General features: G+C 28.0%; 1 protein-coding gene across 2 annotated transcripts; it reads right to left on the bottom strand.

Moving 5' to 3' along the window:
* Nucleotides 1-4121: 4121 nt before the first annotated feature.
* LOC112802566 (nucleobase-ascorbate transporter 6) lies at nucleotides 4122-11875 on the bottom strand. 2 transcript variants are annotated; one of them, XM_072237759.1, is made up of 16 exons: nucleotides 11679-11875; nucleotides 11364-11516; nucleotides 10175-10272; nucleotides 9854-10030; nucleotides 8644-8744; nucleotides 8344-8419; nucleotides 8200-8259; nucleotides 7877-8061; nucleotides 7387-7483; nucleotides 6298-6384; nucleotides 6150-6208; nucleotides 5972-6063; nucleotides 5816-5893; nucleotides 5562-5722; nucleotides 5307-5347; nucleotides 4122-4589 (listed from the first exon to the last, which is right to left on the bottom strand). In XM_072237759.1, exons 2-15 carry the CDS (start codon nucleotides 11473-11475, stop codon nucleotides 5336-5338), a joined length of 1395 nt encoding a protein of 464 aa, XP_072093860.1. In that variant the 5' UTR covers nucleotides 11476-11516; nucleotides 11679-11875; the 3' UTR covers nucleotides 4122-4589; nucleotides 5307-5335. The 2 variants fall into 2 exon arrangements, with proteins under 2 accessions (XP_072093860.1, XP_025701615.1); XM_025845830.3 differs by lacking the exon at nucleotides 5307-5347.
* Nucleotides 11876-17906: the final 6031 nt, after the last annotated feature.

Genomic DNA, 17906 nt, shown 5'->3' with positions numbered 1-17906 from the left:
AAAGCAAAATTAGTTTGGGAGAAAGAGCAATTGAAAATTTTAGAACTAAAAAATAACCACGATATCTTCTTCAAAACTTGGCTAGCAGCAAGAGATGAACTCAAAAGGCGGCAATATAATTAGCAACAACCGCTGTGCCTCCTTGCAATTGTAGCATGGAACATATGGAAAAGTACAAATAAGTGGATTTTTGAATATGAGGACACTTGCGAGACAATATAGCATCAGTCTCACTTCGACTCCTCCATGAACTCGAAACAGCAAGCCACACGCCTCTTTTTTGAAATGTAATCTTTCTTTAGATTTTGTTCGTTTACCCCAAATGGGGATTAAGAAGTCCCATTTCTCTCTCTCTTTGTCCCAAAATTGGACCTTTGTATCCCTTTTTTTGATGGAATAAAATTTTAATTTTGAAAAAAAATTAAATTTTATAAATAATATATTCAAATTAAATTTATATTTATAGTTAAATTATGAATAAAATTAAAGTATAAAGCTAGAGTAATTTACTTTAATAAAATAATTGGCAAACAAAAATTACATAAAATGTCTAAGATTCTAATTTGGTTATAAGTATGTTCTACTTGAATTTATTTAAATCGAATCAATTAAATTTGATTTGTCAATTTACACATAAATCGAATAAGTCAAATTCGATTTATGCTAAAAAAAAAACGTATAAATTAAAGTCACTTCCATTTAGTAGTTTAGAAAAGAGAATACTTAGTTTTGAGCTAAAATTTTGATAGAGTAAATCGAATGAGGTAAATTCGATTTATACACGAGTGAGAAATAAAAGTAAAACGAACGAGGCTAATACGATTTACAAAGAGGAGTATATATCATGAATCGCAACAAGTTAATACGATTTATTCTTGCGTTGCGATTTTCCTTCGTACCATTTTTTGTAGCTGCATTTGAATGCTAGAGTAATGCAAAGAATACGGGTCTAGAAGCCCGTTTTTGTTCTTAGTATTTTGTTTCTTCGTCTGCTATGCATATATTATTTGGCATGCGAAGGCAATTTTAGACAGAACTCATTCGAAGTGGTTTTATTCCTAAAGATGCTACAAGTTACAGCATGAATGCGCATGACTCTGGTGTACTCCATGCAGTTTTAGTCGCAGGTTTGTATCTAATGGTTGGGAGATTTTGGCCAAACAAAAAAGGGAAAAGGACCATAATTGAAACTGCTGGTGGGGATAAAGTAGCAACAAAGAGCATATTAATCCATATTGGTTAAGAATAATTTTTTTTTGTGACTATTTAAAAAAAATAATTAATATATTTAAATAGTATTTAAAATTTTTTATTCAATAATAAAATATAGTATAATTCTAAAATTTTTAGAATACAAATATATAATATCGGTTATAGGAGTACTTCCATCAATATAAAGAACAAGAATTTAAGAGATAAAAAAATAACAAAAAAAATTTCAATTAATAAGTGCCAATAGAACAAAAGGAGAGCAGATAAAATTCTAATTAAGACTAGAAAAGAAAGGAATCAATCACTAAAATTTTTATTGTAATTATATTCTTACTATATTTATTTATAACTATGATTAATTATTAGTAAAGTTATCCTAATTGTGTTATTGAGTCTATTTTTTTCTGCTATCTTTGATAGGGATGAGATAGAGCAAAGAAATGACTATATATAATTATACCATAATAATATCCTTACCTGTTGTCTTCTAAAGCCCACCAATAAATTAAAATCTATGGTTGCATCTTCTCATTCATACATCTTGGTCTACTGACATACTCTACATTGTTTTACATACTTTATAATAGTTCCCTTCATGTGAATAGAATTATATACTATATTTTAAAAATTTTGAATATTGTATTTTGTTATTGATAAAAATTTTGAAGTATAGTTTAAATTTATTTTAAAAAGTTGGAGTACTGCTTAAATATTAAATTATGGATGAGTTATTTAAATTAAAAAATAAATTTAAAATGTCAATAGAATATAAACATATTTAATTAAAATCATTAATTAAATATATCAATATTTAAAATGTGAATAGAATATTATTTTTTTGCCTTTATACAATGTTTGATTATCTTAGTATGAATAGTTTGATTATTTTGCTATAAAATTTTTATTATTTTAGTATATAGTTCATCATTGCTAAACAATATATGAATATATATATAAATGAGATAATATATGAAGTATACATAAATATACACAAATACATGATAATATATGAAATATATAATCTTCAATATATATTAGTTCATAATGTTTCAAGCGCCTCTATTTAATTTTTAAATTTTACAAAGGTAACTCACATTAGCAGCTAAAATAAATGTAATAATTAAAATTTTAAAAACTAAATTAAGACTTACGGACAAGTTTTGGAAAGTATTATCTCTAATTTCTATCTATGGAGCATTTGTAAAGTTATATTTGATCAATATAATCGTGGAAGTAAATTTTGAACAACCGAAATAAATTTATATTTGGGAACAATAAGTTCTATTTTTTCATTATTTGAAGTTATTTGTTTAGGTTTGATGGTTTTCTAGTGTTTAATGCTTTTAGATTTTTGTAAAAAATTCAAAAAAAAACAGAAAACACGGCAAAATGAAAAAATATATGTATAAGATCAAAGATTGTAAAGGTATAGCTAGTGGGAGAAATTTCAACTAAATAATATAAATTAAAATACAGGGTTGTTAAACATTTATTCTATATGAGCTGTGTATATTCTGCCTATTGCTACTTGCAATAACATAGATTGCTTGAAAGTTAATCCAGTATGCATGCTAGTATTTATAATTACTATGACATGAAAGCAACAAGCATGAAAATATGATATAGATAATAAAAGGAGGTGGTGAATCTCGCTTTCACATTCAATATGAAATTAAATGGGGAAGGCACGACTGTGCATGGACCACTTTACATTCTAAAAAGCCTCGTTTCATTAGAATAGGATAAAACAAGAGATTGATAATAAGATATAAAAAATAAAAACATAAAAATTAGTTTTATATTTTGTTTGGTAATAAATTAAAATAAATTATAAAAGTTTTATTTATTTTTATTTTTTTATTTAAAAAATTTAAAAAAATATAACAATAAAAAATATAATTATAAAAAATTTATAAGAATGATAAAAAGAAAAATAAAAAATAAATTGTATCTCTTATTAGTATTTTTATATTTTTTTTATCAGGATGAATACAAAATATACTAATTCAATATCTCTGAATACAATATATTTCTATTCATATCTCATCTGCCAAACACAATTTTTTATTTTTGTGCCTTTGTCTCAGTATCACGTACCCATAAACAAATGCAGCTAAATATACGCAGAATATTTTTCTAATTAGGATACAACCATACATAACTCTGCTTTTTTGAGTATGTAGGAGTGATGTCTAAGTTGATACCTGAAATTTCTTACTCATTTAAATAATTTCTGACTTTGAAAATAAGCAAATTGATCCATGAATCTACGAATTATAAATCTCCATTGTTCTTAATTTAATTGTCATTAACACAGTATTCATGTGGAACATTGCAGTGTCGATGTAGCATCCTCAATAACAAAGTGATATTAATTAAAATTTCAGTATGATCAAGTGAGTGTCTAACATTAATTAATTGGCTTCACTTTTATAAATTAGGACTTTAAAATAATCAAATAATCCGAAGTTGAAATTCTCGTGACCTAATTATCAATATATCACTTTACTCTAAAATTTACAAATTTACTAAAAATAAAGTAAGAAACTATTTATACAACGCCCACAGCAAGACACCAAAAAAAATACCACACCCATAGCTTGTCCTAATAATTTCCTGTCCAATAAATATCTAAAATAATCTATTAATTTTTGTTTCCAACAAATTGTTTGAACAAATTAATTTATTTTGTATAATCCTAAACAAATTAGACATTATTTAGACAGTTCAGAGTTTAGAATCCCTACCATTACCAAAATATATATAAAAAAGAACACACGCACACTAAACAAAGGACTAATTTCTCACCTTAAAATATTAGGAACTAATTTATAGATTTTACTTTTTTAAGAACTAATTAATCTAATACAAAATTACTCTTTGACATCAGATTATTCATAACAGTATGATGACAGAATTGGAGATAAAATTAAGGATGAACATTACTACATGAATCCATTTTCTTGACTAGAATATACATAAAAACACCAGCAACAAAAATAGAACGTTTTACAAAAAAAAAAAAAATCTATAACAAAGTGGGACAATTAAATAATATAGACTATAGCTTGTAATCAGATCCAATGAAATCTGAGAAACAAGCAGAGTTTTGGTGAATGTGAGAGAGAGCAAGTTATAATAAGCTTGAATCAAACAAATTAAACAGATGGGAAGTACTTGTTTAGATTGAAAGGAAGTGAATAAAACTCCTCACTTCTTGAGTCACCCTTGAAAGACCTATACTTGTCCCACCAATGTTTTCCTCTGTCTTTTCTTATAGCACCGTCTCTCTTGTGTAGTGTGTTGTCTAGGAAATATGCCACAACACCCGCAACAAATGGCTTTGATTGGAATGGCACATTTATTATATCATTGAACTGCCAAAAGGTACATAAAATGTTATTACTGCAACTCAACATAGCATAATTATTAACAGCTCCTTCATCTTAGCATCTTTGCTACCATTAAGTTGTTAAAAAAATCTCCTTTTTTATGTGTTTGACAATTTTTTTTTAAGTAAAAGTACTAGAAAAGTTAAAAGAAAACTTTTTTTTCTCAAAAGCTACAATTTGCATAAATCTTTTTTGCTTTAGAAAAAAAGATATTTTAACATAGTAAATAAACAAAAAAAATATTTTTATTTTATTATATCCAAACATAATTGATACATAAAAAAATATTTTTACATGAAATATCTAATCAAATTACTTTTACTTTTTCAAAAGATCTTTAAAAAGAAAAGATCACTTAAAAAACAAAGATGCTTTTGTTACAAGCTAGGTTAAAAAACAAATATTCTACTCTTTGAACTTTCGAAATGTGTAATTTGACTCTTCAAATTATACAAATATAAAATACAAATATATATTAAAAATAAATTAAACCATATGTATTTATATACATACATTAGTGATTGATTATAATGACTAATTTTAGTGTTCAAATAACATAAAACAAAATATCGGTCACTTTGGAATTTTGATGTAAACACATTGAATTTAATTTCTAATGTATCAAAATTTCAAAGTAACGGATATTTTGGAACGGATGGAGTAAATATTATTATTTGGGAAACCCATTGTGCAGCGGCAAACCCTTAAATGGAGCTCAGTACCGCGACGGATTAGTCCTTGACCTGCCGGGTTGGGGGATACCGTGGGAAACCAAAAAAAAAAAAAATATCTTGTTAACTTTTCTTCCAAAAGTACCCTTAGAAAGGACAGTTAACAAAAGGTATTGTCAAGTCTTCACCGCATCGAATTGCACATTTTAAATTGTTTAGGGGGTTAGAAGTTTGGGTGACTTAATTGCATTTTCCCAATATTACTATGTATGAATGTTATGCATACCCATCTGGCACCAGTGTGGACTGGTCCAAAACCATTAATTGCTGTGTACTCATTGAAGTACTGAGGCACTGACAAGCCAAGGAACACAGAGAAGCCTAGTATGAACTTTGTCCTAAAACTGTTGAGATTGCAGAACTGAAGGAAACTTATACCCCCAGCACCTAAAATTGATAAAAAAATATATATATTAACACAAACTTTTAAAAAATTACATTATTATGCTGTTTGTTGAAATAATCAAAATACGAACTTACCGACATAAGCAAAGAACAAGCAGTAAAGAGCAGCAACAATGGGAGGCGGGATCGATGCGAAAACCGCTCCAAATTTCCCTAAAAGGGAAAGGAAAAGTCAGCAGTGTTAACAACAGAAGAAAATGCATTCACATTTTTCATGGTTCATCAACTCACCAAGTATTGAAAAGAAAATCATAAATCCGGCAGATATTTGCACAACTCTTCTGCTTCCAACTTTGGTCAAAGCCAAAAGGCCTGCATTTTCTCTGTGGAAAGAAAACATATGAATTCCTTTCATCGACAATGACCGTTAGGTAGAGTATCCAATACAAGTAGAACTATTAAATCTTACACAGATACTGAGGATCCATTCACAGTTCCGAACAACCCCGATAACAGAATGCCAACTCCCTGTAAGCAGATAGAAGATGCAAATTAGTATTATTATTTTATAAATTCAAGAAATTTAATTTGTTTTCCAAATATTTAAATGTTTATACCTGCCAGCCGATACCCCTACTGAGAATAGAGGGAGGTAAAGGAGTTGCACTGGCATACCTATATACAGCAATAAAAGCTCCACTGGACTACTTGTAAGGAACAAAAAACATGTCAGTAGCAAATTTAACTTGAAAATGCACATCACCAACTGCATTAATTCTAAAGCTTACACACAGCACGACAATACTGATATTAATTTTTCGTGCAGTGTGTGTACACTTTGTCATTTTACAGAATTATAAATTTGAGAAATGGTTATAATTGTTTCCATTAGTTTTTAAAAGAAAACAAAATATATTAGGAGCTAACACTTCTATTTAAAAAAAAAAAAAATAGAGAATTGGCTAGTGTTAGCTGAGATGCAAGACAAATATAAGAAAAAATTATTAGGACTACCTATAAAAAAAAAAGAATTTAGGTTTTGATGCATTGTCGGTGTAAAACAATTTTGTATCTAATGTGATTGAACGACTGTTTTACACTGTCAGTGCATCAAAATTAGACTCAAAATAAATAAAATTAAAAACTCTTTGGTCACAGGAAGCTACTATATTTGTCACTTTTTGGGAAGGACTGGCTACTAAATTGAATTGGTACAAATGATAGTAACAAGCTAGCAGCAATATTGACAACAGGTTTCTGACCCCAATGTCTATGCACTTCTTACTTTATGTGTTGAGACAGTTACCTAATGCCTCCCAAGGGTGACATGCATACATTAGAAGGAAATTCCACACAACCATAGACACCGAAGGGGAAAAACGAATAAGGCAGAGTCTTATGGCATAGTTACATGAATTCACCAATTCAACTAATTGGTATGTTATAAATATACTTTCCACCTAATATGTTTCACATGTCAAGTACCGCGTACTGCATACCCGTACCTGAATGTATTGCATTATGTGTACTATGTCTTATGGTACTGTGGCACATATATTGTGTACAAGATGATGAACTGAGAAAAGGAAAGTAGGGAAATTATGGAGGGAGAGACTAGGCTGCCCTTTGTCACCAGCAAAATGTTTGTCCTATTTTCTTTTCTTATAAACACCATTTCGGAATTCTAGATTAAAGAACATAATTACCTCTACAAGAGCAACGAAAGCGGCCATCATCATGGCAAAGGCTTCTCCTGCATCAAACGAAGGTGCTCCCCATTGGAAGGGATATGGAACTCTTATCCTGCAAACTCAAAATCCATCAGAAATCTATGTTGAGGATATCAAATATATATTTCTGCCCTTGCTTCAAAGTTTAGTAAGTACCCCCAAAAGATTTAAGAATTACACATCACATATATCCACTTTCATAAACCTTTCTAGAATATAAGAATATGAATCTGGAAAAGGAGAAAACTGTTGAATGAATAAAATTAAGGCTCTGTTGGCATTAAATAACTAAGTTTTAAAGTTAGTACCCATGCATATATTTTCAATCGGATTTGTCTCATCCAAATGCTGATAATTTAGACTTATATACCATGAGATTAATATAAAAACCGTTTAATAATGACATAGTTTCCACATATAAAAAATACAATTAAGTGATAAAGTTAAAGGAAATCAAACAACTAACCAAGGAGCTGCATTAATAAGTCCAGCACGGTCGGTGCGGCAGGACAACTGTGTTTTGGGTGCGGCATTGTTATAGGCCCCTCCGACGGTGAGTATATGAGCATATACCCACACAATTACAACTGTAAAAATGACTGCGAAACGGTCGAAGATATGCTTCCCGGAACCTAACACATGGGGCACATACTGCACAATAGCCACTAGTTAACAACAAATTTGGACTTGTAGAAACCATCATGCTAGGAAAATATAAATTCAAGAGAACTGAAGTAACTAAGATCGTAATGCTCGATAATGAGTGTATGAAAATTCGAGGAACTATACCTGTGAGACAAATACTAGCAATACAAGTTCTGGCAGTCCAATCTCAACACATTTAGCAACCTAAATCCAAAGACACATCAATGTTGAGACTTTCTAGAACTCGTCGTGAACATGATCATTTTAAATCTGAATCAAAAGACTTACCCCAGGAAATCCTAACTCGTACAAGCCGAAACCAACCAGAGATACCAAAGGAACAGCCGAAAGAGGACTTAAGAACCTAGTCAAAATAAGTTACATCACATGGTAACATTGTACCGATTCACAAGAATAATACGTTCTTTAATCTTTTCAATAGTACTAGAAACATCATGTCATGAAACAATGGAAAATGAAAAGGGAATTCTTAAAATATGGGTTGCATTTTAGCTCAGAGATGTTAAAGCCATAAACATAAAGATAAAGAAAATACATTGCAGCTGTTTACAAAGAACAGAGACCAACCTCGCAACGTTACGCCAGAGGCCACTAAAGCCTAGTACTATTTGAAGTGTTGAAGCAACAATAAGAGCACCCTGGATTGCCCGCATTATTCTCTTGAATTTCTGATTACATAAATAAGCAAACCAAACAGAAAAATGTGATCAAACAGTTCCAATCAAATCAGCATAAAATCCCATGTCTTTCTTTAGTGCTTGAATTGAATTGATATTCATCTGTTTACAATCAAATTAAGCATAGCAAGCTTCTAACTTTCCAATTATTGTAATAAAAAAACAAACAAACAAACAAACAAAACATGTATATAAGTTAGGAAAACTATTCAAAACAGGTAACCCAGCTAGAGCGCTTAGGATACTTGTTAGCAAAAAGCATAACATAGAAACAAAATATGCATAATAGAATAACAATTAACAAGCAAGTAGCAACACAGTAGTCTCCATCCAGTTTAAGTCTCATTTCATGACAAAGTACTACAGATATGTGTCCAAAATTAATTACCTACAATAATTAGGTTTACAAAAATACTTTGTGCACACAAAAAATCAGCCATCATATATTTGTGTATAAATATATATGTAGTTTAACTACTTTTTTAATGTGTATTCCATAATGGTAGCTAATTTTAGTGCACGTCCAACATGGTTGTTGAGTTTAACAATATCTTGATTATAGATAAATTAGATTGACTGTAAAAAGTCATTCTCATTAACTCTTCTCTATTGATATTATTTTCCCACTTATCCTCTCAAAGGCTAAAAATTTAAACTTATGTCAAAAATTTTTATTTGTATAATGCCTTTTTAAAATGATTATTAATTATGTAATAATCCATTTATGTATGTTTGATACTTTAGCTGAAAAGTAGTTTTAAGATAATTTATTATATTTGGAATGTGAGAAAAAGCTATTTTAAGTGGTATAATTACAAATACGGATATAAAATGATTGATTATATTATTATTTAACATTTGATAGTTGAAGTTAAATTGGCAAAATTATTACAATTCAAACAAAAAAAAAAATCTTTTCCTTATAATCATATGCTCTTAATAGTTTTACTAGTGGAAAATTTTAATTAGTGCTGCCTAATTTCTTTCTCAATGGACACTTATTTTGGACCAGAGTTAGTAATTAAAATCTTCATGAGAGCTTAGAAAAAAGGGAAAAAAATAAAAAAGAGTGAAACATTTTAGTTTTGATCACACAAGACCTCTATGGGATCTGGTTCACCACTGAATCGACCGGCAAGAATAATCGAGATTGTGGTCGGAACAAAGGTATAAGATCCTCCTATGACTGCAGGTAGTCGAGTTCCAAACAGTGTTTGCAACAATGTGTTAATACCAGCTACAAATAGTAATGTTTGGATCACTTTTGCCTTCTCCTCCTGCACAAAGTAGAACAATGAATCTTTTTTTTCACATAACTTTTGGCTACAATGAGAATGTAGTATCAAACCTTATGACTGTATAGTATAGTCAATAATATTCCACATTAAATAAAAATTGCTGTATACTCAATTATCACTTACATTGCCACCTCCCATTTGAGGGACAAGAGCAGTAGGAATAAGCACAGTTGTTCCAAGCATTACAAGAAAATGTTGAAAACCAAGAAGTATGGCCTCAGCTGCATCATAATGTCACCAAAATTTCTCATCAAATTAGTTTAAGAATAAAAAGAACACAAAAACAAATTGAAATCCCATGGCAAAGAGATTCTTAAAATTGTAACTGCACAGTAATTAACTACATATTTTATGAATAAAAGTAATCCAAAAATATTTTGCAAACAAAGCATTTTTGGTGGCTACTTCGATATCTCTGTGTGAAGATAATATTATGAACCGTTAGATAGTTTGACATATTTGACTGAACCATCTAACTGCTTGCAAGATTATTTTCACATGAAGATGTCTTCATAAAAGTAACAACCTTTTAAAAATATTCTAACTATGTCAAGCAAACACAATTTAAAATTAAAAGAAATTTAATTACAGCAATTAAATTACCTTATGTTTAAAACACACTAAAATTTATAAATGATTAACTTGACTACTTTGTTCAATAGTTCACTGTATAGTGTCGGTGCTGTACTGCTGTTCTTAAATGTACCTAAATCCAACAATATGAATAATATAGATTTTGTTTCTCTTAAAAAAAATCATTATTCCTTTTATTTGAAGAAAATATAGAAGCAACAATTATAGCAATATGTCCTAAAAAAAATGAAAATTTAGATAAAGGGCCTAAATTTGAAAGCAGCGAATCAAAATTTTTGTTACCAAATCTGGATCTGGAAACAACTGCGAAGAACCTCAAACATGAATGTAGTATTAAGATAAAAAATAATGTGAAAATAAATTTTTAAAATAAAAAAAAGAAAGAGCACACAGTCACACAGACATACACAACTTTAAACATGCTTCGACTGGCATAAAAATATGAAGTATCCAAGTTCCCCAAATGCAAAACCAAAAATATTTTTTGTTTTTAAGAAATAATAATAAAAGAGTTGGTGAAAAATCAGGGACTCATGAATTAAACAACCCAGAAGTTTGAAGTTTGTCCTTTCTTTCTCTTTTTCTTTAACATGAAACAGCTTTAAAGTGAGCTGATTTTTTACTCAGTCAAAAAAGAACTAATATGGGATATTCTGGGAACTGAAAAAGAAAGAGCTTTTTATTCTTTTGAATCTAAATAAAAAATAAAAAGACTCACGCCATGGAGGTGGACTAGTAATGCAGTAAGAGATATTTGGTAACTGATCCTTGGGTGGATGTGGTTGTGGCTCATCTGATTTTCCTCCTCCTCCTCCTCCTCCTCCTGCCATTACTCTTCAAAATGGCCAAATCTGAGAGAGCGACCAAGATCCTTTATGAAAAGAGACACCACAAAGTGAAGAGAAAATGATAGTGTAACTAGAGAGTGTAGTTTTAGCTTTTATTTTTGTTGAATATAATGCGATGGTTTGTGATGTTGATAATCATAGCATAGGTATTTAACATCGATGTTAAGGGAGATTAAAAAAGGTACCTTTATTTGTAAATAAATAAAAGTTAGAGGAGGAAAATGATTAAGTTGAGGGGCTATAAAGTCAAAATGCAATATATTAAGTTGCCCCCACTAAGCCACCCACCACCCTCAAAAGGAGAAGAGAAAGAGAGAGGTGGTGTTGTTATTGTGGAGCGTGTGGTGGAGTAAAGGAGACTCAAAAATGGTAGCACAAACACAAACCATAAAAGGAGTGTAGCATCAAGTTTTTATACTTCTTTATCTTTCTCTCTCTATGCTTCTAATGTTATATTATTTATGTTAAACTCTATTAGGTATATATTAAAATTAATTATTAGTATAAAAATATATATTATAATATAAATTATATAATGATTGATTTTAATAATGATTATTTTGAACAATATGAATAATCATCAATCAAATAAAAATACACTATACTTTAATTTAATGCTATTAATTAAATTTATTTTTTTAATCCTATTAATTCACATTGTTTACACATTATTCAAAAATATAAAATATAAAATATTAAATAGATATCATCATTACATCTTTTTTATACTTCTATAATATTATAATATATTTTAAATATTAATATTCAATCAAAATATAATTTTTATCTCTATATTAAAAATAATTTCTGTACAAATCAATCTATAAAAAATAAATTATTCTATTACCAATTAATATCTATTACTAATTTGTGAATGAAATGAACCTCATCTCTCTTGACCTAACTTACTTTCCAACAAACATTGTTCACATTGATTGTTCTGCTATGTACGGCGCCATGTTTGGATGTGAAAATCAAACATGATGTTCATGAACATATGTTTTAGGTAGTCATTCTTTTTCTCATACACGTCATCTGTGAGCAATGATATAACTCCATAAGAAAAAATTTGTCCAATTCTATTTAAAAGAAATTGTCAAAAAGTTCATAAATTGATTTATTTATAAACAATAAAAATTATATGATATTACGTAAATTTTTATGTTTTTTATACGGTTCAAAATTATTTTATTTAATTTAATAGTAATGTTTATAATTATATATTTATTATATTTAATGTTATATATATTTATTTTTGTAATAATTAATGAATATAAAATAAAATAACTTTAATAATTTGAATTGATTTTTATTGTTTTCAAACATTTTTGTTTTATAATTGTAAAGAAACTAAAATTTATATCTTATAAGAAAAAAAATACTTGATGAAGGAACTTCGTAACTATAATAGTGTGCATTCATTGGGTAATGATGTATGTAATCTTCATAATAATATATGTGAAAGATATTTTGATGGAATTCATAATTAAGAGATAATTATTATCCATTCTGTTAAAGAATTATGTCTAAGAATCTATTGTTTCTGGCTAATAAACAAGTATTAATATTAATATAATATCGTCTAAACATATTTATTTATTACCTATTTAATTTAATTTTAGATTTAATTATTATATAAATTTTTATAATTTTATCAAATTTTTAATTAAATTTTTATATATTTTTTAATTGAATCTCTATATCATATAATTTTTTTTAATTTAATTTTTATTACGATAAAAATATTTAAAATAATAGAATATTTTATTAAAAAAATGAATATTTTCATTGTTAGAATCTCTATACTTTCTTTTGAATGTTGCTGCATAGTTGAATAGTTTCTTTATTGAAAAGTGTGGTCTTTTTTACAAGGAGCACCTTACTGCATAGATTTGAGTGGTACAGAGAGTATAATTTTTTTTATAGTTATTTTTTATTATTTTATTATTATTCAAAATATAGGTTCTATCTTTATTAATCTCTCTTTTATACTATTAAAAAAATCTATAAACTTATATCTTTACCATATAATTCACTTTCTTACAAATATTAAAATTTGTATATCAAATTGAAGTTTTGTATGATGATAAGTGATAACTCATATCCGATTGACAATTTAGTATATAATCTTGCTATTAGAGATTTTGAAAAGATAAATGATAGAACTGATATTGAAAAAGAAAAATAATTAATTAATTAAAACAATGAAAATTATGTTCATGACGTGATATCTAGTATTTAATTACCAATTATCAAGAAAATAAAAGTGACTGGTTTTGTATATTATTATTTGTAATGTAATTTTGATAGGTCAAGAAAAATATCATTTGCCCTTTTATGCTGGTGTAAAGGTGGCTATAGTTTGATTTGTGTTGAAAATTTTATAAAAGATTTGTTCTTTTTCTAAGCAGGTAGAGAAAGACAATGATAAAGTCTATTTCCAGAGTCTTGTTGGTTTTTGAAAGTGAAATGGAGTTTATACACCACTATGAAATTATCTAATTCTTCAATTTTACTTTTTAATTAGTAAAAAAGAAGTACAAAATTTTTTGTTAGAAGAGTAAAAAAAAAATAAAAGAAAAAAAATGAAAAAAAAGATATTTCAGTTCATATAAATTCATTATATGTGAAAGACATGAATAAATAAGTAAATTTATAATTTATTAATATTTTTTAAACGTTTAACATTTATAGAAATTAAATTAAAAAATTATATAACATAAAAATTTAATTAAAAAATATAAAAATCTAAGAAAATTTCGATAAAATTATAAAAATTTACAAAATAATTAAACCTTAATTTTAAGATCTCCTATTTGACTCCTTAATATTCTTCTAAAAGTAATTCTATGGCACATTGCTGCCTCTATTGAATAAACATTAACAAAATATTAAATTATTTTGCAAAAAGCCTTTATTAGTTATTACGAAAGTTTATCGGTACTACTTTTAACATTTTTTCCCCTTCAATGCAGAGCTAATGGTTCAATCCGAGGGCTATTTATTATATTTATTTTTCGATCTTGGATCGTTTATAATATTTATTTATTGCTCTAGATGTGTTTATAATATTTTAAAGTGTATGAATGTAGGTTTTGAAAAAAATTCTTTAGATCAAAAGATAAAAACTAAGCATTTTATCATAAATTTTTTAATATTGTGTATTCAAACATAAAATAGTTATTTATAATAAAAATATTCTATTAAAAATGTTAAAAAAAATTATATTTTAAAAGTTATTTTAAAGACACTCTAAATAGTAAATACCAAGAAGGCAACAAGTGTGCATAAAACGATACACCTCAAATTAGAGTTGATGTCGTTTTGTAATAAAACCACCTTTATTTTGATAATAAATATCCTTAATTAGACAGCAGCATGATGGAATGGTAGTGGTCGTTTTCGGATTTTCAAAAGTTGGGAGATGCATGTGACTTGTTTTCTCGTAGTCAAAATTAGAAGATAGCGAATCCAAATATTAGAAACTGAGAATAAAACATATACTGGTATTTGAGCTTTGTGGAAAAATATGGTGCTATCTGCGACAAGAAAAAGGTTATGATAATAAGTTAATAACAAATGGAGAATCTTATTTTGTTACATCGATTCCAATTTAATTACAACGTTTAATTGTAAGTAGCATACTTCCTTGTAAATAGCAATATATATAATTTATAGAATACTACTGGCTAACGATTAATTCATTCGTTCATAATTATTCTCCACATCTAAATAATTTTAGTATGCAAGTTCATTTAAGTATTTTAAATTTGTACTTTTTTTTCTTCTTTCACTTTTATTATCATCGTCACTTCCTTATATTTCTCCTCCTCTTTCTTTTCCTCCTCCTACCTTTTTATCATTCTTCTCCATTATTATCATCATCATCATCGTCACCATCATTATCGTTATCGTCGTTATCGTTATTGTCGTTATTTCTAAATTTAATTTTTGATTTATTTTAAATATAATTTTGGTTCATTTCAAAATGAATTAAGATTCATTTGGTCCCGTTATTCTATAAATTTCAAAACTCTTTCTCTTCTTTTTCTTCTTATTTCATTTTGTCATAATTCTTCTTGTTTCAGTCTATTGAGAGGAATAAAACCAAAAAAAAAAAGAGAAAAAAATCAAACAAAAAAATAAGAATAAAATTCCTCAAAATTCCTCATCATGTTCTTCTTCTTGTCTTGTTCATCTAATCAAGTAAAGAAGAAGAAACACATAATACTGCAAAATCACTTGATGAATTTGGATGCATTTTTATTCATGATTCACTTTTTTGTTCATTCTTAATATAATTTTTTGTTCATTATGAATATAATTTCAGTTCATTTTTGAGTGAATTAAGGTTCATTTGGTCTCATTATTCTGCATAATTCAAAATTCTTCCTCCTCACCTTCTACTGCTTCTTCTTCTTCTTCTTTTTCATTTTTTACTTTTTCATCATCTTCTTCTTATTTTATTTCGTCATAATTCTTCTTGTTTGACTCTCTTGAGAGGAATTAAAAAAAAGAAGAAACAAGAAGAAAAAACTTCTCAAAACTTCTCATCATGTTCTTCTTTTTCTCGTTTTGTTCATCTAATCAAACAAAGAAGAAGAAATGCATAATATTGCAAAATTACTTGATGGATTTAGATGTATTTTTGTTCATGATTTAAATTTGTTTGTGTGTTTGTTTTTAAACTGAGTTTGTGTGCCACAATCATTAAGTAATTTCAATTCATTCTAAATTTAAATAAGGTGCACTTGGTCTGTGCTTGTTTTGAAATGAGTTTACATTCTGATTTTAATTTTTGGTTCATTCCGAATATAATTTCGGTTCATTTTAGAGTGAATTAAGGTTCATTTGGTCTCATTGTTCTGCACAATTCAAAATTCTTCTTCTTTCACTCTATTGTGAGGAATAAAACAAAGAAAAAGAAAAGAAAATTCAAGCAAAAAAAAAAAGAACGCGATGATAAGGAGAAAACATGTGAAGAAGAAGAACATGAAGGAGGAGGAGAAGGAGGAGGAATGCGAAGAAGCCGTTCATGGGCCTAATCACGCTCTTTTAATGAGAGTAATTTTGGTTAATGTTAAACCTACTTGGATAATAATAATGTTTAGATATGTAGCAGTACTCATCCATTCAAAATTGAAAAATACTAATATTTAGTTTCTATCTTATTTAGTTTAAATAATTAATACAGAAAAAATTGTTGGGTAACCAAGTCAATTTTATAATCAAGTTGCAAATCAATTAGAGTGAAAAATAAAATATGCTTTATAAAAATGTGAATACCTCTTTTTGAAATATTTTGATAGATGAGTGTGACATAGATAAATGTGAAAGATTTTATCATCATTCCTATTATTGAAAATAAAATTGTAACTCAGAAAGACTGTAAAATTAAAGACCTAGAGATAAACATCTTATGAGAAGTGCTTGAGATGATTGAAACAAGGAAGTGACTCAGAGAGAATTAGAAGAAAAGAATTTTTTTGCAATCAATTCTCATTACCAAAAAGAGAAAATACAGATAGAAAATGGTTGATCAGTAAACTGTTCCCAGTCACACATTGCATGTATATATACACTTGTTGTAATTATGGTTCTAAAAGATTAAATTATAATTAGCCTATTCTAATTTAGTTAGCTATACTGCTAATCAGTCAGTTACAAAGCATAACATAAAAGAAAAAATGGTTGACCATCTTAATTTGTTCACATGGGTCAAGTCACACCCTCCCTCAAACTAGGCGCATGAATATTCAAGAGCCGTAGCTGGTCATGACACACTACAAACAGCTTTGGACTCAAAGATTTTGTAAGTATGTCTGCACTTTTCTTTGTAGTTTGAATAGGTAACAAATTTGTCACATTTTTCATTGATTTGTCTCACACAATATGGTAATCTACCGTTTTTTCATGCAAGACAGAATTTGCAGCAATGTGTAGAGCTGCCTGGCTATCTGATATCGCGAAAACTGTCTCTCAACAATTTTTTACCGGCAAGTGCACCAAATTGTCGTCAAGTAAAAATCACTATAGAGTGAGGTTGAATTCCACAGGGATTGGTTGGTTGAGCAACGTTAATTGGAAGATTGTTCTAGTTGAAATGAATGGAATTGGAATTGGGATTGCAAAAAGTAAATTGGCGGAAAACTTAAATTGCAAGAAATTAAATGAACAGAAATTAAATTGTAGAATAATAAGAGCAGAAACTGAAATTGCAAGTAATTGAAGTGCAGAAGCTTAAATTGTAAGAAATTAAATGGGAATGGGGATTAGGCATGAAATAAAACAACCGAATGTAAACAAAATGGGTAAGATCAGAATAGGGAATTCATTGGGTTTCAGGAGATATTAAACTCTCCGGATCAAATCATTTTCATCTCTTCCTCAATCAATGCATTCATTGACTTTGC

This window comes from Arachis hypogaea, chromosome 5 (assembly GCF_003086295.3).
Source record: "Arachis hypogaea cultivar Tifrunner chromosome 5, arahy.Tifrunner.gnm2.J5K5, whole genome shotgun sequence".
NCBI classification, from domain to species: Eukaryota; Viridiplantae; Streptophyta; class Magnoliopsida; order Fabales; family Fabaceae; genus Arachis; species Arachis hypogaea.
This window is presented reverse-complemented; position numbering and strand designations above follow the sequence as displayed.